Source organism: Chiloscyllium plagiosum, chromosome 34 (genome assembly GCF_004010195.1).
Source record: "Chiloscyllium plagiosum isolate BGI_BamShark_2017 chromosome 34, ASM401019v2, whole genome shotgun sequence".
In the NCBI taxonomy this organism is placed as follows: domain Eukaryota; kingdom Metazoa; phylum Chordata; class Chondrichthyes; order Orectolobiformes; family Hemiscylliidae; genus Chiloscyllium; species Chiloscyllium plagiosum.
The window spans coordinates 36,028,049-36,053,571 of NC_057743.1; the positions used below are offsets into that span (position 1 = coordinate 36,028,049).

Here is a 25,523-nt window from a genome sequence, read left to right on the forward strand (position 1 = left end):
GTTAAAATAAAAATAGAAAGTGTTCAAAATACTCAACAGATCCGGCAGCATTTATGGAGATAAATGGTTACCATTTCAGCTCTTCTTCAGAAGGGAAGGGAAGTAGAAAGGGGACACTTGGATGAAGTACAAAAGAAAGAGTCTGGTTTAGGGTAGAGGGTGGGGCAGATAAATGCCAAAAGATGTCATGGGCCAGAAAGCAAAGGGAGTGATAAAGGATGCAGTAAAGAAGAAAAGCTTCAGTCCAGAGTGTGTGTTACTGGCAGAGTAAGGGATATCTGAAAGAAAAAAACATGAAATGAGGATATAGCATTAGGCAAAAGAAAATCAAAATGGAGGCCAGAATTCATGATTTGAAATTGTTAAATATTTCTTGTTAGTTAAGGTAATCAAGGGATATGAAGCAAATATAAATTTGATAAATGGAGTTGAGCTACTGATCAGCTTTAACCAACCTGCTCAGAAACATCATTACACACTTGTGGAGCAAGTGGGACTTGAACCCAGGTCTCCTAGCTCAAAGATAGGGGCACTATTATTGTGCCACAAGGACTCCTCTGTTCCCTTGGCTTCTAACAAAACTGTTCAGAAATGTTGATACACACCTGTGGAGCAGGTGGGACTGGAACCCAGGTTGCCTGGCTCAGAGGTAGGGACAGTACCAGTGCATCACAAGAGCTCTAGAAGCTGCTGAATGCAATACTAAGGGTGGAATTTCTTCCAAGCGGATTGGAAAGGTGTGCAGCAACGTGCACCAGACGGTGTGGGCTGTGACAATCAGCAGTTTGAAAATTGCCCTCAAAATTGGCATTCCCTGGCCAAGGAGAATGATGGCTATTATTTAGAGGTGAGTGGGTTCCAACCTATTCCCCCCCAGCCCAGTTTCCCATCCCTCTCGCGTTCTGGAAATGACAGAGCACTGACACAACATTGGCAGCAATATTTCCAAAACACACCCAGGGACCACCTCAGCCCCTATGAATGATTGAAAATCACATCCACTAACTCAATTGCCTGATCTGCTGAGTATTCTTTTTTAAGAGTCCCTTTTTCACTTTCAGTCTGCCATACGGTTTTGCTCTTGTGGTGCTGTTCTGTGATACTGATAAGAAAACCTGACAGAGAAAGTGTCAGTGCATATCAGAAGAGCAGTTCATTGTACTCACAATAGACAACACACAGAAAATGACCAGGTAAAATGAGAACTCACCCCTTTCCTTTTAGTAGATTGTTGCAAAACCTCTGATCCTTCCATGATTTCTTGATTCTGTTCGTAGTTTGGAAATCCTAATCTTGAATGTCTTCAATGTTGATACCTTGGACTTTGGACACATTATCAGGAAGACAATGTTATTACCTGTTGAATTTTATAATGGCTTCTAATCATTAGGTGGTCACTGCAACTAGTCCACTGCAACTATGGCATATTTAAAAACAAACGTTATATACAGAGAGTAAAAACTACCCTCTTGCTGATCAAAATGTACTAAGTTTGTGCATTATATTAATGCTTACACTTTACATTAAGACAAACGTGCTTTCTCAACTTTGAAAGTCAAAATGCTACACCACTGGTTACACAAATGATGATGCAAGAATTTGTTACAAAAAAAAAATCCATGTTGCTTTTTGAAACCTTATTAACTCATCGCAGTCACTGTTGTGGTTCGAGGCAATTTTGACTCAGTGAGGAAATGCCATAAATGACTGCTTAATCTGTCCCTGGGGTTTGAAAACAGCCCATAACACCAGGGGATCTCCTTACCTTCCTCTAAATGATGCCGAGGGATCTTTGATTTTCACTTGGACAGGTAGACAGGACCTTGCTTCTAATGCCTGATCTGGAAAATGGCACCTGCAGCAATGCAGCACTCCACCATCACTGTGCTAAATTAATGCCAGATTAGATATCGAATGCACGTCCTACAATGTGATTGGAACACATGGATTTCCAGTCAAAAACACCTTAAATTGACACCAAAAAAGCATTTAATTGCTATAAAAAAGAGATAATTTGCATGCCATTGACACAGTTACAGAATATACCTTGCCCTCCTTTCGCTGGGTTTGAATCAGGGTTTCTTTTTATTCATCCATGGGATGAGGGCGTCACTGGCTGGGCCTGCATTTATTGCCCAACCCTAATTGCCCAGAGGGCAATTAAGAGTCAGTCACATAGTTGTGGGTGTGGAGTTACATGTAGGCCAGACCAGGTGCGAATGGCAGTTTCTGTTCCTGTTACTGAATCAGATGGGTTTTCCTGACAATTGGCAATGGTTTCATAATCATCACTAGATCCATAATTCCAGATTTTTATTGAATTCCGATTCCACCACCTGCTGTGGTGGGATTCGAACCCAGGTCCTCAGAATACTACCTGGATCGCAGGATTAATCTGCAAAAAGAAATCAAAGTTAACGTTCCGGGTCCAGTTCTGAGGAAGGGTCACTGGACCCGAAACGTTAACTCTGATTTCTCTTCACAGATGCTGCCTGATCTGCTGAGTTTTTCCAGCAACCTCTGTTCTTGTTTCTGATTTACAGCTTCCACAGTTCTTTCAGTTTTCATAGAATATGAGTTCCCTAACTGGGGCTGTTAATCTAGTCCAATCAAGGAGCCCCATGTAGCAGAAAAGGATGAATATCAATGATACTGAGCCCTGGAATACCTGACTCAGTAAGAGGCAGTGCTATTGTCAAAGGCTATGCATTTGTGAATAAAGAGTGATTGGTGATGGGATGTGGCCTCTTTAAAATACCTAATAATCTAATATGAACTGTTTACTGACTGTGTTACTTATCTACCATTACACAAATGTTTGCATGGAATAATCTCAAACTTTAACATTTGAAAGAGCTTGCTGGACCAATGCACGAGTCGATATTGACTTAATTTAGTTCTGAATGTTTGAGTTAAACATCACATTTGATCATTAGTCTCTCCTGACCCGGTTTCTCTTTTACTGTTTTTGATGACACTCTAGAAGGCCTGAGAGTTCCCTGGTGGGATTTGAAAGGGATCTTAATCTTGTACTCTGCATTAGTGCAAATATTCATAAGGTAAAATATACAATCATCACTTTGTTTTAAAAAGTCTCGTTAGTATCCCAGAAACATTCTTCAGTGGAGTATCCTGGAATGTCAGTGCCGAAGGAACCTATTTTGACTCCCTGTGGTATTCTCTCATGGTGTGCAATTAGAGGCTTGATTTGTGTCTTTTTCCAAATCAGGGTTACAGGACAGGTCCTAAAATACACACTGCACCATGGAAATCCCTCGGGACTGCTCTACCCCTGGAGATGCAGTGAAAAAAACACGCTCTACTCTTGCACCAGGCTAGACCCTTCCTGGTTTCCAGGTTGGAACATCCAAGGGACATCAACGCACAATATTCCTCTTTCTTTCAGGTTAATGCAAGTGCTCATACCAAGCAACGAAATCTATTAAACAGAGAATCCTGCACTCACACACCCTCAACAAGAAGCAGAACTCACAGAAAACGTGCGTTGCGAAAGATGCTTTTTTCTTCCATTTACTTAAAGTTAATGGATATTGATCTGTGGGCTGAACACTGGTGATGTCCCACCACCCATTCCATGTCAGCTCTGCTGGGTTTCTTTCTGATGGTGTTATTGATTTTGCTATAAGTAGCCCCTCTTGTCAAGGAACACAGAAATGTGTAGTTTTACTTTCACCTTGACACAACAGCCCTGGTGCTCTCAGTAGAAGCATGGCTATAATTTTAACTGTGAAACTAAAACAAGCAGAAAGGTTATTCCAAACCTTGTCACATCGCATCTGTCACTGCTGTAGAAGCAGCAGCATTTTTTGCAAATGGTCTGTATCTTGGAGGGAAACATGGAATGATATTGTTTTCTCATCGAGACATTTTATTTTTGACATTAGGAATCACAGTGGGAGACTGGATACATGACAGGCCATAGAATGGGAATGTTGTTGGATTTATCTCAGTTTGAATGATGAAAATCAGCAAGTATAACACTTGATTAATGATGCAGCATGGTATTGATCCAGCAAGGTTCCAGGCAGTGTTTGGTCAATACTGAATAAGTGCTGATGTGCTACATTTAACTGTTTCATCAATGACCTTCAATTCACCAAAAGGTCAGAAATGGGGATGTTCACCAATGATTGCACAATGCTCAGCTCCATGTGTGACTCCTCAGATACTAAAGACCGCTGTGTCCATTTGCAGCAAGACCTGGTTTGAGCTAATGAGTAGCAAGTAGCATTTGTGCCACACAAATTTGTTTATGGAAAGTGGGTGACATGGCCAGGCTAATCTTTATTGTCCGTCCTTAATTACCCTGGAGAAGCTGATGTAAGGTGCTACGTTGAGCGGTTGCAGTCCTTGGGGTGTAGGAAGAACCACAGTATTGTTAGAATGAGCTATTTTGTGCCTGACAATGGCCATATTCAACATGAGAGCATCTGACCAAATCCCCTTGACATTTAATAGCATTACCATCATTGAATCTCCCACTATTAACATTCTGGGGATTATCATTGACTAGAAGCTGAATTGGACCAGCCATATAAATATTCTTGCTAACAAGTCCAAGGCTGGTCCAAGTCCCCTCCTGATTCCCCAAAGCCAGTCCATCACTACAAGGCACAGGTCAGATACACAGTGGAATACTCTCCACCTGTCTGTATGGTTGGGTGCAGCTCCAATAACACTCAGGAAGCTGGACATCAGCAAGAACAAAGCAGCTCAGTTGATTGGACCTCCATCTGCCACATTCAATGTTTATTCTCTCCACCAATGACACACTGGTTCAGCAATCTGTACCATCTGTACCATTAGGCATTGCAGAAGTTCGCAGGTGCTCCTTCCACAGTACCTTCCGAACTTTACCACCATGAAGGATAAAGGGGCAGCACGTACATGGGAACACCACCAAACGCATGTTCTTCTCCCAACCACTCACCATCCTGACATGGAAATAAATCGCCGTTCCTTCACTGTCACTGGATCAAAATCCTGGAATTCCCGAAATTCCTAACAGCACTGTGGATGTCTCTGAACCCCAATGACTGTAGAAGTTCAAGAAGATGGTTCACCACCAACTTTTCCAGGGAACTTAGGAACAGGCAATAAGTTGTAGCCTAGCCAGTGACTTTCACATTGGATGAAATAATAAAAATAAAATCGGCCTAAGTACCTTTAAACAATGGAGAAAAAGAGTGCTAATTTCCTTCGAGATCACTACCCAAACATCCTATTAGCAAAGCCAATGTGTGGAGGCGAGTATTTCTTAATCAACCAGTGCTCTGACATACCACTGAAGCAAGTAGGATTTGTACTCAGGCTTTCTGGATCAGAGTAAGGGACACTACCACTGTGCCACAAGAGCCAGAGTGTGAATGAAGATCTGATACGTGTTGACTGGATCCAGCTGTTTTGTCACTTGTGTATGAGCCCAATGTTGGCTGAATGCCCACAGGGCAACATGTCCCTCCTAGCCAACTGACATTATTGCTGAATTCCCACAGCTCTTCCATCAAAGTTATGGTGACTGAGCGTCACTGAAAATGCTCACACTTAATCTCCGAGCCCAGGCATTGGATTGTTTGGATAGAAACCAAAGGGTTGTTGGGAGCTATTACTCTGAATCTCAGTCAGAAGTCTCTTTGCTGTCTCTGCAAAAGACTGGGTAATAATATGGTTAATTTTGCCCCAATGTATGCAGCCAAAAAGAAACACGTAAACACTGAAAATGACCTCATTTGAGTTAAGAAATTCTGCTTCCTATATTTAAAAATGTTCTTTGCAAAGTTTTCTATTTGTGGCCTTTGGATTGAAAGAGACGAGACGTGAGGGAGAATTAGAAAAACAGGAAGTGGGTTTGGAAATGGTCTAGCAAGCAAAATAATGTTGGTCCTGTGAGAACCTAAATGAGAATTTTGAGAAGCTTCCTCTTGTTAGAATTGTACAGTTCCTTCCCTAAACCTTTCCATTCACCTCCCCCTCTCTACCCCTTCAATATAAGTCATTTTGATCCAAATTCTTGTGCCCATCCTCCCATCTGTCCTCCCGTTAAATGCTGTTCAATTAACGATCCTGTAGAATCATCTTAAAGCCTTCCACTATGTCAAAGATGCTGTGTAAATGGAAGTTATTGTTACTGTGAGGTTTTTGCAATGGACTGATGTTATAACATTTCCCAGAGCATCCAACTACTGCATGAATTACTGACTGACTGAAAACTGTGGGCCATCCTTTGGGTGAATGTTGCAGCAGTGCCAATGTAGATTAGGGGTGGCATGGTGGCTCAATGGTTAGCACTGCTGCCTCACAGCAGCAGGGTCCCAGGTTCGATTCCAACCTCGGGCAACTGTCTGTGTAGAGTTTGCATGTTTTTCCCCGTGTCTGTGTGGGTTTCCTCCGGGTGCTCCGGTTTCCTCCCACAGTCCAAAGATGTGCAGGTTAGGGTGAATGGGCCATGCCAAATTGCCCACAGTGTTAGGTGCATTAGCCAGAGGGAAATGGGTCTGGGTGGGTTACTCTTCGGAGGGTCGGTGTAGACTGGTTGGGCCGAATGGCCTGTTTCCGCACTGTAGGGAATCGAATTTAATCTGGATCCATTCCTTCAATTCTGTTGTACTTACAATGCAATCAATCAGGCCAAATGTAGACACTACTTGAAGGGTTAAGGGGCACTCAGACAGAGTGATCATAGTACAGTGATAATCAGATTAATGCTAAGTTGCTTGATACTGCTTGCATTGCAATCGTGTTATAATCTCCTGATTACATTATCTTTGGTCAATAATTTACTCCTGTGGATCTATAGCTGAGAGAATTATAGCTTTATTTATATTGTCAACTCTTCACTAAGCAGCCAAATAACCTAAAAGTCCTCTTACTCGTTCCTAAACAATACACAGTTAAAAATCACATCTGATGAGGGGTTCATGCCCGAAACATCGATTGTCCTGCTCCTCGGATGCTGCCTGACCAGCTGTGCTTTTCCAGACCACACACTCAACTCTGATCTGCAGCATCTGCAGTCCTCACTTTCTCCTAAAGATCACACAACATCAGGTTATAGTCCAACAGGCTTATTTGGAAGCACTAGCTTTCGGAGGGCTGCTCCTTCATCAGGTAGCTAGGATGAAAGCCAGTGCTGCCAAATAAACCTGTTGGACTATAACCTGGTGTTGTATGATTTTTAACCTTGTCCACCCCAATCCAACACTGGCTCCTCCACATCATGGCTAAACAATACAAGTTACGTACTTGAGCTGAGAAAATTAAGGGTGGACCAACATGAAAGATGATGATGGAACCACAAGATGTATCATCAGTGAGGTCACAACAAGAGGCAAACCCTTCGAAGATATAAAGGGAATTAAAATTTTTTCGCACCGAGGTGTGTGTGTGTGTGTCTGTGTGTGTGTGTGTATTTGTATGTCGTGTTGGGGGGCGGGGAGAAGAGTGTTTGAGGGTGGATTTCTCTGCAACTTGCTGAAGTGATGCTCATAAATGTTTGAAATCATTCATGGGTGGCAAAGTAGATAGCGCTGCTGCTTCATACACCAGGGACCTAGGTTTGATTCCAACCTCAGACGACTGTCTGTGTGGAGTTTGTACAATCTCCCCATGTCTGTGTGGGTTTCCTCTCTGGGTGTTCCGATTTCCTCCCACAGTCCAAAGGTATGTAGGTTAGGTGGATTGGCCCATGCTCAATTGCCAATAGCATTCGGTGATGTGCAGGCTATGTGGATCAGCCTTGGGAAATACAGGGCTGTGGGATGGGTCTATGTGGGATGCTGTTCAAGGGTCAGTGTGGACTTAATGGGCCAAAAAGCCTGCCTTCATGATTTAGGGATTCTATGCATTATCAGGAAAAGTTTACAAAATCGTGAGAGGCATGAATAGGGTAAATAGACAAGGTCTTTTCCCTGGGGTGGTGGAATCCAAACTAGAGAGCATAGGTTTAGGGTGAGAGGGGAAAGATTTAAAAGAGACTGGAGGGGCAACACTTCCATGCAGAAAGTGGTGCGTGTACGGAATGAGCTGTCAGAGGAAGTTGTGGAGGCTGGTACAAATACAGTATTTAGAAGGCATCTGGATGGGTATATGAATAGGAAGGATTTAGAGGGATATAGCGCAAGTGCTTGCAAATGGAACTAGATTAATTTAGGATCTCTGGTCTGTGTTGATGAGTTGGACCAGGGAGTCTGTTTCCATGCTGTACATCTCTATGACTGTAAATTTGTGCTAAATTGTAACAAGCTCTAGGATGGTCTGTTTTTGGTGCAACTTACTGAGTGATTCAGTGAGATTCGCAGAACAACTTGTAAAACTTATGTCCTTAAAATTAAAATCTCCTCTGACAGGGAGGAGGGTGATAAAATAATCAGATGATCCATGTTCATTGGTCTGAAAGATGAATCCATCAGGGTGGGGTGGAGGATAACAGTCGGCGTTGGTTTTCATTATATCTCTGCCTTTATATAACTGCAATGTGTGGGATGCTGATGGGAGCTTCGGCAACAGTTTATGGAAGCAGTAGTTGCTTGTGTATGTGCTTTAAGTTTGACCAGCCTGCTTGGGCAGCTTCTTTGAGGCACCCTCACGTGTTCTCCTACCTCTGACCATACTAATACCCCGTGAAAGGGAGGACTGCAGATGCTGGAGATTAGAGTCAAGAATGTGGTGCTGGAAAAGCACAGCAGGTCAGGCAGCATCCGAGGAGCAGGTAAATCGATGTTTTGGGCAAAAGCCCTTCAAGAGCAATCATGAGCCCTGAATCAAAAGTCCTGAAGAAGGGCTTTTGCCTGAAATATCGATTTTCCTGCTCCTCGGATGCTGCCTGACCTGCTGTGCTTTTCCAGCACCACACTCTCGAACCAATACCCACTCCCCCACTGCCCCGCCCTCCTCTGCCATTGGGTGGTTCCCCATGCCCTTTCTCACAGTGTAGTTATCCTCGTCCTGTCAGCTGGATATTTGGTGCAAATGTGCAGGTTGTGTTTTTGATTCTAAAGCTTAAATCAGTATCAGTTGCAAACAACTGTGGTCCCGCACTGTTTGAGTAGACAAACCCATTCTGTCTGAATTACTTCCTGGCCCTGAATCACTCTATGTGTGCAGATTAGTCAATATTTTGTGAAACAGGAGCAACCAATAAATGGGGATTTGGACTCTTCTCAACAGGATACCAGCTGATTCCTGATTTCCAGCACATGGCAGAAATGCAGTCATCTATAAATATTTTATTGACATCATTATTTTGCTGCATTAGAGAGCAGCATCATTTATTCATGCACACACAACTATAGTTCCTGGCCCTCCCTGAGACACATTCTCTCATCACGAGTCTTTCATTCAGATAGAAGTGTCTGCATTTTTCCTTTATTGTAGAGCAGAGTTCAATTTTGCACCATGCAATCTAATTGTTTTGATGTCTTTTCCATAAATTGGATGTTCCCTCCTGAGCTGGCACCAGATGGCTTTTTGCAATGTATTCAAAAGCAAAATACATGTCAGGATCAGTGATTCAGAGAGAATAAATCACTGAACATTGTAAGCCACATGTACAATTGCCACTTTCACCATCAATTATTTTCATGATGGCAGCAATTGTCAGTATTACTGCACTTTGACTAAGAATTGTCAAACTGGCTTGTGAGCCACTCTAGTGTTTGTAAAGACACATCACAAGCCACATAGAGATAAGAGAGTTTCAGTTCGATTGTTCAGTGGTTATACTGCTAGTAATTCAATCAAGCTAGGAATTCAAATCCCAGCAGGGCAATTTAAAAATCTGAATTCACTTGGCAGCAGCTGCAAAAATAGACAAACCGCTGAAACTGTTCACTTCTGCTCATCAGGACAGGATTTCAAGAATACCAAATCTCAAATGGAATACAATTTATACCGCATAGAAAGAGGGGTTGGTCAGTCGAGTCTGATTGATAAAGGTTTTGTCATGGAGAATGCAATCAGAAATAGTTAACAGTCATGTTTTTGTTTAACTTTTGCCTTCTTTTGGAAATCGGAATTCAGTTTTTAAAAAGTGGTTGGCTCCAGGTAAAGTAACTGTGAAGCTGTCAGATTGTGCTGCTAATCCAGCTGGTTCATTACGGTCTTCATGTAAGGGGTATTGTCTTTACTCTGTCGAGCTGTGTCTCGAGGGATTCATTCTTAACTGTCCTCTGGCATGGCCGAGGGTGTATCAAACCAGCGCCTGTCGTTAGAAGGCAAAGAGCTACCAATACTTCTGAGGGCAAGTAATAACTGTCGGCCTTAACTGTGATGCCCACTTCCTGAAAATGAACAAGATAGAAACTGAAGATGCTGGGTGCCCAAACTGTCAATGTTTTCAATGCGAGTGCTCCAAAAACCAAAACACTTGTTGCATGCTAAGAAGGCCTTATGGCTTTTTGTAAATTTGTTTCATGGGATGTGGAAGTGACTGAAGGACAGTATTTGTTGCCAATCCCTATTTTCGCTGAAGAAGGTGAGGTGCCTTCTTGAACCGCCATAGTCCACATGATAACACTTTTATCATGGAGGGAGTTCCAGGAATCTGACCAGGATGGTCAAGTAGTGGTAGCATCAATACCATTGGGCCTGGGCTCAAGTTCTAGTTATCGGGAAGACAGTGACCGCAACTCCTGGTTGTGGTAGGCCCAGAGCCAGGGACTCCTGGTTGGCAATGAGAATGGCAACGGCAATGGAGCTGAGGGGGGTGCTCCTGGTTGCTGGGCAAGTGTGGGTCCAGTATGAAACTCAGTATCAGCGGCCTCTCGGTGAGGAGGGCCCAGTGATGTAGAGATGGTGCCTGGAGTATGGTGAAGTTAGTGGGTCTGGCACAGGTGGCTATGAGGTGGTGGTGCAGGTATCTTCAGTCAGCCAGCTCAGGGTACAGGCCTCTTGGTGGAGGTGGCAGAACCAAGATGGATTCTCTTTATCTTTTTATTCTGAAACTATTCAAAATGGCACCATACTGTGGCAACAATTGAAGCTTTTCGCTGTATTTTACCATGTTGTTTATTGTGGAGTACAAGTGACATTAAATCATCATTCATTCATTGATCTGTCCCAGAGGTGTGTCACAACATTGTCTAAGCAGAATAATTAAAATACTGGTTGTTCCAAGTCGGAATGGTCTGTGAGTTGGAAGAGAGCTTTCATGTGGCTGTGTTTTCGTGGTCTGCTTTGATCTTCTAATTGGTGCCATGTTATGGTTTTAGCAAGTGCTATTGAAGGAGCCTTGCCAAATTGCAACAATGTCCTAGGGCAGATAGGATTTGCCTTCAACAAGCATTATCAATTGCCTTTGTACTAGTTATAGGGACTTATGAATATAATAGTAGACTACTCAGTCTATCAAACTTGCCCATCATTCAGTATGAGCATTGCTTATTGCACACTCCAATGCCTTTTATTCGCCAACATCCTCATAATCCTGTGTGCCATTGATAATCAGGGATCTACCAATTTCCCCCTTTGTTCAAAGACTGAGCTTCCACAACCCTCTGTGGTGGAGAATTACAAAGATTCACCACCTTCGAGACACCACATGCCCAGTTTACCAATATCTTCCTTCATAGAACACTTCCATGATGCAGTGAACAAGCCTGATGATTCTTCATTGCACTCCCTGCATGGATAATATCATTCCTGAAACAAGGACACTAAAACTGCACACAGAACATTCTGTGCGGTCTAACTAAGCTCTTAAACAATTGAAGCAAGACTGCACTTACTTCTGTCCTCAAATCTTCTTGCAATAAAGGCTAGTATTCCATTAACCATCTTCATAGACTCTTACTTCCAGGTGCAGCAAGCTAAGATTGACTGTGAAACTATCCCGCTGATGGGTGAGTCCCGAATCAGAGGACACAGTTTAAAAATACGGTGTAGGCCACTTAGAACAGAGTTGAGGAGAAACTTCTTCACCCAGAGAGTGGTGGGTGTATGGAATGCTCTGCCCCAGAAGGCTGTGGAGGCCAAGTCTCTGGATACTTTCAAAAAAGAGTTGGATAGAGCTCTTAAGGATAGTGGATTCAAGGGTTATGGGGATAAGGCAGGAACAGGATACTGATTGAGGATGATCAGCCATGATCATAATGAATGGTGGTGCTGGCTCAAAGGGAAGAATGGCCTACTCCTGCACCTATTGTCTATTGCCAGGAAAAACCACCCACTGGGTTAACTCCTATCCTTTGGGAAAGCAACTGCTGTCCTCACCTGGTCTGGCCTACGTATGACTCTAGGCTGACAGTAATATGGTTGACTCTGGACAATTTGGGATGAGCAATAACTGATGGTCAGGCCAGTGATATCCATGTCCTAGGAATGATTTCAAAAATGTAATTATAATAAACGTGTTTATTGCAATGGTAATATTTTACAGTGGTGACAGAAATAAAACGTAGAATAAAGTGCAACTTTTACTTCATCGTCTATAGTTGTCTTAACCTTGTGCATACATCGGCAGGGAGTTGGCATCGGCAGGGAGTTGGCATCGGCAGGGAATTGGCGTCGGTGTCGGGAGAGTGTTGGCATCGGGAGTGTGTTGGCGTCAACAAACAGATCCAGACAAAAGTAGCAACTGTTTAACTATTTGATTCAAACTAGTAGGAATCTTATTTTAGCTTGTGGAACCTCTCACAGATGTATCTGGCAAACTGTGAGCTTCCCAGGGCGTTGTCAATCGTGGTCAGTGGACTACAACATAGAACATGGAACAGTACAGCACAGTACAGGCCCTTCGACCCTCGATGTTGTGCCAGCCTTTTATCCTACTCTACCATCAGACTAACCTACATACCCTTCATTGTACTATCTTCCATGTGGCTATCTAAGAGTCACCTAATGTTTCTGATTGTACTACCACTGCTGGCAGTACATTCCATGCACCCACCACCCTCTGACTAAAAAACCTACCTCTGACATCTCCCCTAAAAATTACCTTAAAATTGTGTCCCCTTGTGATAGAAATTTCCACCTCGGGAAAAAGTCTCTGGCAATCCATTCTATGCCTCTTGTACACCTCGATCAAGTCACCTCTCATTCTTCTTCACTCCAAAGAGAAAAGCCCTAGCTCCATCACCCTTTCTTTATAAGATATGCCCTCCAGTCCATCCTGGTAAATCTCCTCTGCACACTCTCTAAAGCATCTACATCTTTCCTATAATGAGGCAATCGAACTGAACACAATATTCCAAGTCTGGTTTAACCAAGACTCTATAGAGGTGCGGCATAACTTCGCAGCTCTTAAACTCAATCCCCCTCCTAATAAAAGCCAACACACCATCTGCCTTCTTAATAACCCTACCAATCTGGGTGGCAACTTTGAGGGATCTATGGACATGGACCTCAAGGTCCCTCTGTCCCTCCACACTGCCAAGAATCCTGCCTTTAACCCAATATTCTTCATTCAAATTCAACCTTAGTTTTCCAAGTAATCATAAAACCTCAGAATCCTCTCCAATACCTTGCCCACCACTGAAGGAAGACTGACTGGCCCCAAGTCTATCCCTATTCCCTTTCTTGAGCAAGGAAATAACATTTGCCACCCTCCAATCATCTGGCACTACTCCAGTCAGCAGTGAGCATGCAAAGATCATCGCCAAATGCAGCAATCTCTTCCCTCGCTTCCTGTAGTAACCAGGGATATATCCCGTATGTCCCAGGGGATTGATTTATCCTCATGTTTTTCAAATTTTTCAGCACATCCTCCTTCCTCACATTAACCTGTTCTAGCATATCAGTCTGTTTAATGCTGTCCTCAGAAACATCAAGGTCCCTCTCAGTAGTGAATACTGAAGCAAAGTATTCATTAAGGACCTCCCCTACTTCCTCCAACTCCAGGCGCAAATTCCCGCCACTATCCCTGATCGGCTCTACCTTCACTCTGGTCATCCTCTTGTTCCTCACGTAAGTGTAGAATGTCTTAGGGTTTTCCGTAGTTCTACCTTAGTTCATGCCCCCTTCCAGCCCTCCTAAGTCCATTCTTCACTTCCTACCTGGCTACCTTATAACCCTCTAAAGCTCTGTCTGATCCTTCCCTCCCCAACCTTAATTAAGCTTCCTTCTTCCTCTTGACTAGATGTTCCAAATCCCTTGTCACCCAAGGTTCTTTCAACCTATCACCCCTTCCTTGCCTCAGTGGGACAAACCTGTCCAGCACTTTCATCAGATGCTTCCTAAACAACCTCTACATTTCTGTTGTGCATTTCCCTGAGAACATCTATTCGTAATCTGGGCACCCCAGTTCCTGCCTGATAGCATTGTAATTCCCCCTTCCCCAATTAAATACTTTCCCATTCCATCTGCTCCTATCCCTCTCCATGAGTATAATCAAGGTCAGGGAGTTGTGATCACTATCACCGAAATGCTCTCCTACTGAGAGATCTGACACCTGGCCTGGTTCGTTGCCGAGCACCAAATCCAATATGACCTCCCCTCGAGTCGGCCTATTTATATATTGCATCAGGAACCCTTCCTGGACACACCTGACAAATACTGCTCTATCCAAATTATTTGAACTAAATAGGTTCCAATCAATATCAGGGAAGTTAAAGTCACCATGACGAACAACCCTGTTACTTCTCCACATTTCCAAAATCAGCCTCCCAATCTGCTCCTCTGTGTCTCTGTTACTATTGGGAGGCTTCTAGAAAGCTCCCAATAAAGTGACTGCTCCTTTCCTGTTTCTGACTTCCACCCATACTGACTCTGCAGACAAACCCTCCTCGATGACCTTCCTTTCTGCAGCTGTGATACTATCCCTGTTTAGCAATGCTACCTCTCCATCTCTTTTACCTTCCTGCCTATTCCTTTTGAAACATTTAAACGCTGGAACATTAACAAACCATTCCTGCCCCTGTGATATCCAATGGCCACAACATCATAGTTCCAAGTACTGATCTGTGCTTTGAGTCTGTCACCCTTATTCCTGATACTTCTTGTATTAAAATAGACACACTTCAACCCATCACACTCACGGCACCTTTGCCCTATCGAGTGCCTATCCCTCCTCACAGACTCTCTGCACACTGTATCTGGCTGTTCACTGCCTTCATCATCTGGTTCCCACCAATCTAGTTGAAACCCTCCCGAAGAGCTCTAGCAAACCTCCCTAGTAAACTGGAGGTTATTGGTGCCCCTCCAGTTCAGGTACAAACTGTCCTCCTTGTACAGGTCCAACCTTCCCCCGAATGTATCCCAATGATCCACATATCTGAAGTCCTCCCTCCTACACCAGCGCTGCAGCCACGTGTTCAGCTGCAGTCGCTCTCTGTTCCTAACCTCACTAGCCCGTGGCAGCGGTAGCAATCCTGAGATTACTACTCTGCTCGTCCTGCCTTCTAGCTTTAAACCTAACTCCCTATATTCTCTTTTCAGGTCCTTTTCCCTTTCCCTACCTATGTCATTGGTACTGATGTGTACCTCGACTTCTGACTGCTCTCTCTCCCCCTTAAACAGTATCCAAAACGGTATACTTATTATTGAGGGAAATGGCCACAAGGGCTCCCTGCACTGTCTGCCTATTCCCTTTCCGTCTCCTGACAGTCACCCAGCCACCTTTATCCTGTAACTTAGGTGTGACTACCTCCCCATAACTCCTCTCTATCAGCTCCTCAGCCTCCCGAATGATCCAAAGTTCATCCAGCTCCAGCTCCCGTTCCCTAACGCGGTCTGTGAGCAGCTGGAGTTGGGTACACCTCTCGCAGGCCAATTCAGCAGGGAGACCAGTGGCGACCCTTCCCTCCCACATCCTGCAAGAGGAGCATGCAACTGCCCGAGCTTCTATCCTTTGTGTTCTAAACTGGGAAGAGAGATTGAATAAATGAAAAAAAAAACAAAAACATCTTACCAAGCCTCCACATGGTCTTTTTTTTGGTTAGAGGAAGTGGAAGGCTGGGAGGTGTCTCAGGTTTAGCTATAGCCTGAATATATCAGTTCACGTACCCAGCAATCCCCATGTCCGCTCCCATTCCTGTTCAGCCTTCGCACTGCCCATTGACGAAATAAGTCTATAAGAGAAAAAAAAAATCTACCTTCCTGGGAAACCCCTTGTCCTGTCTCTCACCACTCCCGCTCCTGCTGCGAAATGGAGGCTGCTGATTCCACGAGGAAAGTATTTAAATGAGAAACGTACCTTCCAGACAGCACCCTGGTCCTCGTCCTCACCGCTCCCGCTGCAAAATGGAGGCCGCTGATTCCACGAGGTAAGTTATTAAACGAAAAATTTACATTCCTGGCAATTCCCGGTCCTCGTCCTCACCGCACCCACTGCTGCTACAAAATGGAGGCCGCTGATTCCACGAGGTAATTATTTAAATGGGAAATGTACCTTCCTGACAGCACCCTGGTCCTCGCTCTCACCACACCCACTGCTGCTACAAAATGGAGGCCTCTGATTCCATGAATTTTGTATGAAAATGGAAAATTTACCTGCCTTACAGACCCCTGATTCTCACTCTCACTGTTGCTGCTACTGCAGCAAAATGAAGGCCACTGATTCCATGAGGTAATTATTTAAATGGGAAACGTACCTTCCAGGCAGCCCCCTGGTCCTCGCCCTCATCGCTCCCATTCTCGCTGCGAAATGAAGGCTGATGATTCCATGAGGTAAGTTATTAAATGAAAAACTTACATTCCTGGCAGCACCTTTGTCCTCGCTCTCACTGCTCCCTCTGCAAAATGGAGGCTGCTGATTCCACGAGGTAACTATTTAAATGGGAAATGAACCTTCCTGACAGCACCCTGGTCCTCGCTCTCACCATACCCACTGCTGCTGCAAAATGGAGGCCGCTTATTCCATGAGGTAAGTTATTAGATGGGAAATTTACCTTCCTGACAACCCCCTGGTCTTCACACTCACTATCCCACTCCCACTACAAAATGGTGGCTGCTGATTCCACAAGGTAAGTTATTAAATGGGAAACGTATCTTCCTGGCAGCCCCCTGGTCCTCACTATCCCTGCTACCTCAGCAAACTGAAGGCTGCTGATTCCATGACATAAGTATTTAAATGAGACATTTACCTTCCTGGCAGCCCCCTGGTACTGCCTCACTGCGCCTGTTACTGCACTGATTTTCTCTGTCTCTTTAAGTAGTTTGAAGGTTTCAATGAAATCAACTCTCATTGTTCAAACCTTGAGACAATACATGCCCAGTTTACCAACATCTCTCTTCATAGGACAGTCCCAAGATGCAGTGAACAAGCCTGATGATTCTTCATTATACCCCTTGCATGGATAATAATATCATTGCTGAAATAAGGAGACTAAAATAGACTAAATGAACTCTTAAACAATAGAACCAAGACTTTACTTACTTCCGTCCACAAATCCTCTTGCAATAAAGTCTAATATTACATTAACCATCTTCAAAATTTGTTGCACCTGGATATAAGAGTCTAAGGTTGACTGTGAAACTATTGCCAGGAAAAACCACCCACTGGGTTCACTCCTGTTCTTTGGGAAGGTAACTGCTGTCCTCACCTGGTCTGGCCTACGTGTGACTCTAGGCTGACAGTAATGTGGTTGACGCTGGACAATTAGGGGTGAGCAATAACTGATGGTCAGGCCAGTGATATCCATGTCCTAAGAATGATCTAAAAAATGCAATTATAATAAACGTGTGTATTGCAATGGTAATATTTTACAGTGGTGATAGAAATAAAGCATGTAATAAAGTGCAACTTTTATTTTATAGTCTATAGTTGTCTTAACCTTGTGCACACATGTGTGGCATTTTGATATCCAAGTTGTGTTGGTATCTGTAGAGTTTTAGTCAGTGGTGAGTTAGTGTTAGTCATGAGTTGGCGTTAGTAGTAAGTTGGTATCAGTAGTGAGCTGGTGTCAGTAGTATGTTGGTATTAGTGAGTTGGTATCAGCAGTGAGTTGGTGTCAGTAGTGTGTTGGTATTAATGAGCTGGCATCAATAGTGAGTTGGTGTCAGTGGTGTATTGGTGTTAGTGAGTTGGTGTCAGTAGTGTGTTAGTGTTAGGAGTGAGTTGGTATCAGTAGCGAGTTGGTGTTAGTAGCAAGTTGGTGTCAGGACTGTGTTGGTGTCAGGACTGTGTTAGTGTCAGTAGTAAGTTGGAAGTGTGTTGGTGTCAACAAACAGATACATACAAAAGTAGCAACTGTTTCATCATTTGATTCAAACTGATAGGAATCTTATTTCAGCTTGTGACACCACTCAGTGATATATCTGGCCAACTGTGGGTTTCCCAGAGCATTGTCAATCATGGTCAGTGGACTGCTTCCCAGCATGGCCATTACACTCAATAATTAGATAAGTGTTCCAGTGATTTATCTCTCATGTTCCTGTCTGATCACCCCAACAGTCAAGCAGCCTCAATCTCAGTTACCTTGCTTCACGTTTCATAACAGTGCCCAGAACCAGCCAGTCATGTCTGTTCCCCTCTGGCACCAGGTCATCTGCTGTTGAAAACTCCCTAATGCCTGTACCCACAGCATATATTTTGTGGGCAATAAAAACAGATTGCCAGCAAGCAGGAATGCAAACTGCCTGTTTTCTCAGGAAAGACTGCAGCTGTGGTCATGACTCAGAGGTTCTGCTCAGCTTTAGATGATAATGTAATTATATGGAGAGATGGAATTAGTAAACCTTCATTTTAAAGAATTCGGGCAATAGAAACATGAAAGTCTCCCTTTCGAGTTTATATCATCCTTCAAATCCTGTAAATACACAATGTGTCTGGAAAGAATATATCGGCTTGTTTTTCCAGTGTAGAGCATTCAACAGCCGGGTCACAGCATATTTTTAATTATGATGAGAATGAGGACGTAAGGTCTTTTGACTCGGATTTCCCTCTTCCTGCCCCAGCACCCAGCTCCCCACAGGATATCCATTGGGTCCTCCACAGTGCTTACTCTTGAAAGACAGTCACGAGAGAGCATTAATAAAGAGCTCAAGGTCTTCAGCTGGAGAGAAAGGATTTAAGAGAAATCTCCTGTCCGCCTGAAATGCCTCTTTGTGTTGACTTCAGACTTGGGAAGATCTCCTTTTTGATGATGTGATTCCCAAATTGTAATTCTGTCTTTTTTTCTGTTCTGCTGCCTCACAGCGCCAGAGACCCGGGTTCAATTCTTGCCTCAGACGACTGTCTGTGTAGAGTTTGCACGTTTTTCCCCGTGTCTGTGTGGGTTTCCTCCGGGTGCTCCGGTTTCCTCCCACAGTCCAAAGATGTGCAGGTCAGGTGAATTGGCCATGCTAAATTGCCCGTAGTGTTAGGTGAAGGGGTAAATGTAGGGGTATGGGTGGGTTGCGCTTCGGTGGGTCGGTGTGGACTTGTTGGGCCGAAGGGCCTGTTTCCACACTGTAAGTAATCTAATCTAATCTCAACGGGCAGGCTGCACTTTCCCAATATTTGCTTTTGTTTTCCCCCAGCACCCTCCCCTCCCCTGAGTTTAGTTTTGCTGGGCTAGACAGAGCTCAGACCTTTGCCTATAGGAGTTGGGATGTTATGTTGAGATTGTCCAGGAGTTGGTGAGGCCCCTTGTGGAGCACTGTGTCCAGCACTGGTCACCCTGTTCAAGGAAGGATATTATTAAGATTCAGAAAAGATTTACCAGGATGTCGCTGAGAATGCAACGTTTGAGCTACAAGGAGAGATTGGATAGGCTGGGACTTTTTTTCCTTGGAGCATTGAAGGTTGAGGACTGACATTATAGAGGTTTATAAAGGGGCATGGATAGGGTGAATGGAAGGTGTCTTTTTCTGAGGGTGAGGGATGTCAAGACTAGAGAATTTATTTTTAAGGTGAGAATACAAAAATTTTAAAAAAGACAAGGGCAACGTTTTTACACAGACCGTGCTTCATGTGTGGAATGAACTTCCAGAGGAAGTGATAGATGTAGGTACAGCTACAATGTTTAAAAGACATTGGGTAAGTATGTGAGTCGGAAAGGTTTGGAAGGATATGGGCCAAAAGCAAACAAGTGGGACTCGTTTAATTTGGGATTAAGGTTGGCATGGACCGGACGGTCTGTTTCCATGCTGTATGACTCTCGGACTCTGTGCATCAATGAACAGAAAGCTTCAGTCTGTTCATAGATTAACAACCAACATGTTCCTATCTTCAGCTCATTACTTGAGAACAAGACTATCAATATTTGGGACTTCAAAGCCTCAATGGCAAATTAAAGCATTCTGCTTCATTAAGAGAGAAAACAATTCATTATGTATTCATTGAATTAGTTTCTGAACTGCATACCTGACATGTTACAATCCCCTACTATGGTTGAATTGGTAAATAAATCAAAATTAGTTACAGTGCCTCAATTATTTGCATCAATAATACAATAAATCTTCTTAATGTCATCTCTGAAACTTTTATCACACTGACCCAAAATTATTACCTACTTTTTGTTCCCTCTCTTACTATTGTATCAATCCTTGCATCAATTCAAATATCAATGAATAAATATAAGGGAGGTCTTGGTTGCTCCTTCAACTATCAGAGAAACAATCAGGGAGTTAACAAATTCACTGGTGGCATAGGAAGGAGATAAAGAGGAGGGAACCTGGTTAGGGTCCACTCTGAGAGTACTCCCCCCCAACTTTCTCAAGGGGATAACTGGCCTCCACTCAATGCTTCCCAACCCTTACCTCACTCTGAAACCTAACCCTAACACCCAGCCCAATAAATCAATCATTGAATAGGGAGGTGATGGCCGAATAGTGTTATTGCCAGACTACTAGTCCAGAAACTTATCTAATGTTCTGCGGTTGGGGTTCAAATCCTGCTGTGGCAGCTGGTGGAATAAAGAATATTGAGAATTAGGAATCTAATGGGGCGGCTCAGTAGTTAGCACTGCTACTTCACAGCACCAGGGACCTGGGTTCGATTCCAGCCTCGGGCAACTGTCAATGTGGAGTTTGCACATTCTTCCTGTGTCTGCTGAGTTTCCTCCCACAATCCAAAGATGTGCAGGCTAGGTGGGGATTGGCCATGGTAAATGAGGGGATAGGGAGGGATTCTCCTTGGAGGGTCAGTGCAGATATGATGGGTTGAATGGTCTCTTTCTGCACTCGAGGGATTCTATGATCTTGTCTCCACTCATTGCCATCTCAGGCCTTGAGACAACAGCAAAAGAAAATCTATAGCTTGGTGTCACTATTTGAAACAGGAAGTGACAACACTGAGCTTGCCCTCCTCCCCCAGGATTCTCGCTGCCTTCAATGCCTCAAAGAGACAAATCTGTTACCACACGTGCCCAGGAGGCTTGGCCTGCTCACGTTCATTTTTTTTAGATCATTGAGACGATGTGATAAGGTGCTGTGTACATGTATATTCCTTCTGTAAGACCATTGATAGGAGAACCAATAGACTGAGGTGCTATTACACCAGGGTTTGTGGGTGAAGGCTAGAGAAAGTGCAAAATAAAAACAACTGCAAAAATGATCACATAAAAACTTTGAACTAAAAAGAGCCTTGCTTCAAATAAGCCTTTCTGAGTTTTAATCAAATATTTCTGGTCTGGAATTGTCAAGCTATAGCCTTTGCACTGAGGCAGTCTATTTCCTAGCCATATGAACTAACTACTTTCTCTTGGAGAAACTATTACTTTCTAGATACTGATTTTATTTTATTTGCCCAAAGCACTGAATAATAGCTTAATTTACATCATAAACCATTTAACAAGAAAAACCATCCTTGAATAATGCAAGGAATTGATGTATAATTTCATTATTTGGCTTTTATTTGTCCCTAGATTTTTTAAAAAAGCATGGACTTGTTGCCTGTAATCTTTTCCTACTGGTGTGAAAAGTTAGACTCAGTGAGAATGTAGATGCAGGACTACTTCTCTGGTTACATTCCTGAGTGCGCACCAAACACTTGGTCAGGATTCTCTTCTTGACGCTTCCAAGTAGGAGTTTGAGAACTTCAGATTGCCCCGACTGGTTGGATGAGACCACCGCAGGTTCACATGCCCCCTAGTGATTCAATCATTAAATGCAATCTCAGGATCTCAGCCAAGGATTCTTGATTTCTCTCCACACAGGTGCTGCCACACCTGCTGAGTTTCTCCAGCTTCCTCTTTGTCTGTCATGATGTGGAGGTGCCAGTGGTAGACAAAGTCAGAAGTCACATGACACCAGGTTATAGTCCAAAAGGTTTCTTTGAAACCCAGGAGGCGGTGGCCAAGTGATATTATTGTTCATCCAGAAACCCAGGTAATGTTCTGGGCACCTGGGTTCAAATCCCACCATGACAGATGGTGGAATTTGAATTCAATAAATATTTGGAATGATGAATACATTGTCGATTGTCAGGAAAAATCCATCTGGCTCACTCATGCCCTTTAGGGAAGGAAAACTGCTATCTTTACACGGTCCAGCATATATGTCACACCAGAGCCACAGCAATGGAGTTGACTCTTAACTGCTCTCTGGGCAAATAGGGATGGACAATAAATGCTGGCCTAGCCAGTGCCACCCTCATCCCTTGAATGAATAAATAGCAAGCTTTATTTCGTGAACCTGATGAAGGAGCAGCACTCCGAAAGCTTGTGATTTCAAATAATCCTGCTGAACTATAACCTGGTGTCGTGTGACTTCTGACCTTTTGTTTGTGATAAATTAACATGGCTGCGGTGCTCTTTTCCCCTCCAGTTGGTGAATCCTCTCCCGTCAAAAAGGGGATTAATCACCGACAGAGGGAACGTTGAGGGAACAATCCTTCTGATGCTCACTTCACATTCCATCTGCAAGCCTGAGCATGAATAAGGCAGAGTCAGCCAGGACCAAGGAACAAATGGCGAGGATGGAAGCACTTGGGGAATGTGGAGGCATATTTGTGGTTTCCAGAGCAGCTGCTGGGTCAGACACGAGACATCCTTGTGAGATTCCGGTTGCTCAGTGATGGCTGCCAGCTCAAGCAAAGTCACTATCAAAACCAACTGCTTCCCCATTATGTTTCAGTGTCAACAACAGCTGATGAGCTGGAAAAATGGCAGAAACATGAACCGTGTCCACGGATAGCGAAGCCTGTGATGTAAATGGGAACTGAGGGCAGAGGAGAGGCTGTGGGAGAAGGTCATAGGGGAGAACACAGGTCATTACGTGCTAAAATCTTCATCAGAGTGGCATCTTACCAAGGGGGCAGCAGGCAAGATGATGATGTGTACAAAAAAAACAAAACGCATACCTCAGGTTCTATCTCTCAAGCTCAAACAAATGCATCCTTTAAATGTTTAAACTAATGAATCAGATTCCAAGGTCGCTGCCCTCACTTTTTCATAACAAGCGAAGCTGTACTGTAACTCAGGCTGCCAGGTGATTTAACCTTCCAAGTCTTGGCACAACTAATGATAAAAAGAGTTGCATTTGCATAGCAACTTTCACAACCTCAGGATAAGCTGGTGATGTTATTTTGAAAGGCAGGCTCTTTTGTAAATTCGGGTAATGTTGTAACACCAAAAGAAACTATGTGGCCAATTTCCAAACAACTATGCTGCGAATTGGTTCCCTTTCTGACCAAGATCAAACGAGCCCAAGCGACGATGTTTGCAAGAGGGAAAGGTGCGCACTTTAGTGATAGATTTGATTTTGTCAATACTGCTAGTAACGTCAGTCTCTCACACGCCTAGAGGGTAAGTGCGCAGAATATATAATCTCTCAGAGGACGTCACCAATACAGTCATAGAATTGAGACAGAAATGCTTCATAGGCCTCATTCATATGCAGAATAGTGACTTTCTAAAACTGCACGTTTCAGGAATGTCACAGGCATCACACTGTTTCAATCCAGAGGATGATATGGAGGAGCCGGTGTTGGACTGGGGTGGACAAAGTTAAAAATCACACAACACCAGGTTATAGTCCAACAGGTTTATTTGGATGTACAAGCTCTTGTACGTCCAAATAAACCTGTTGGACTATAACCTGGTGTTGTGTGATTTTTAACTTAATCCAGAGGATATTAGTTCGTCTGCGATGGTACAAGAAGGATAGAGGATATTCTTTTCCATAGCAGGTCAATCTGATCTGGAATGAGTGAGTTTAAAGCACAGTGGAAACAGATTCAAGACCAACCTTGAATAATGAATAAAACGTATGCATGAAGAGGCAGAGATTGCTGTTTGAACCAGCAGGGGAAGTCAAACTAACTTGAAAAAGATTGATGAAGAGATGTGGGCGTGGCTAGCTGGGTTAACATTTTTTGCCCATCCCTAACTGACCTGAAGTGATGGATGTCCTTCCTTTTCTTATATTTCCTTTCCCTTTCCAAAGAATAGATCATTTTACAGACAAAAATAGAAGTTGCTGGAAAAGCTCAGCGGGTCTGGCAGCACCGGTGGAGAGAAATCAGAGATAATGTTTCAGGTTGAGTGATCGTTCCTGAGAACTGATGGTTTTAATTGCCCAGGCTGTAGTGAGCTGCCTTCTCACCCATTGCACCCCTTTTGGTGAAGTTACACCCGTAGTGACATTAAAGAGGAATTTCCAGGATTTGAACCCAGTGACAGTGATGATATAGCTCCTTCAAAGACGCGATGGACTGAATGGCCACTTTCTATGCTGAATGGCACTGTGATTTTATCAATTCTATCCAAACTGGGCTTGTTCAGTGAATTACCCCCAATGATAAAGACCCAGAATTCTTTGTGTATGCGTTCATTGAAGAGTGGGGCCTGTGCTGGAGAAGGTGAAAGATTTCCAATTTTTGAACTCAGGGTTAGCATCAAGAATTCCTCTCCCAGGTACAGGCAGGTCCCTCAAGGTTCAGATCTCTTATAGCCAATTTTAATATTAATTTTAAAAGCTGCTACAAATATCTTTGGGCTATTTCTAACTTGTCAAGTAAAGAAATTGATAATCTAATGCTGCTACTGCTGAAGTAGTCTGCAACGTGACTCAGTTAATAACATGAGGCATCTGAAAGTAGAAATGATTGGTACTTATATATCAGCTTATCATACCCTCAGGACTTCCCGATTCTGAAACGCTTACTTTAGAATTGTTAGGTCAAGGAGGGTTATCAGTTTGACAGAGTTTACACTTGCATTGAAAACTCAGTCATTTAAAACTGGTTTAAGCGTTTTTCAAAAGGCTGAGATTGATAAGACCTTTTGAGTTCTCAGGAAATCAAGAGACATGGGGATGCAGTAGGAAAGTACAATTAGATTGAAAATTCCTTTCATCGTGTGATTTGATGCCACTGTGCAATTTTGGGTTTGAGACAGACAACAGGAGAGGACAAAGTCACAAACTGTCTTCACGCTTGGACTTCAATACAACAATATTTATTATACATTATCACTAAATACATTGCCATTATGGACACATTAGGCTAGAGTTACATTAGGCAGCATCCAAGGAGCAGGAGGATAGACATTTCGGGCAAAAGCCCTTCATCAGGGCTTTTGATTCAGCGCTTATCCCTGATGAAGGGCATTTGCCTGAAACATAGATTCTCCTGCTCCTCGGATGCTGCCTGACCTGCAGTGCTTTTCCAGCAACACACTCTCGACTCTAATCTCCACCATTTATAG

General features: G+C 43.5%; 1 protein-coding gene across 4 annotated transcripts in view; it reads right to left on the reverse strand.

Moving 5' to 3' along the window:
* Positions 1-16,376, reverse strand: part of slc2a1a (solute carrier family 2 member 1a) — a 65,129-nt gene extending 48,753 nt beyond the window's left edge. The window contains exons 1-3 of one of the 4 annotated variants that reach the window (XM_043676168.1): positions 16,148-16,376; positions 1,766-1,923; positions 1,211-1,322 (exon numbers count right to left, since the gene is read on the reverse strand). In XM_043676168.1, coding sequence (XP_043532103.1) covers positions 1,211-1,255 — 45 coding nt within the window. In that variant the 5' untranslated portion in view covers positions 1,256-1,322; positions 1,766-1,923; positions 16,148-16,376. Of the gene's footprint in view, positions 1-37; positions 279-1,210; positions 1,549-1,765; positions 1,924-16,147 lie in introns of those variants that run through there. The other 3 variants (XM_043676167.1, XM_043676169.1, XM_043676170.1) reach the window with 3 other exon arrangements.
* Between the last annotated feature and the right edge of the window lie 9,147 nt (positions 16,377-25,523).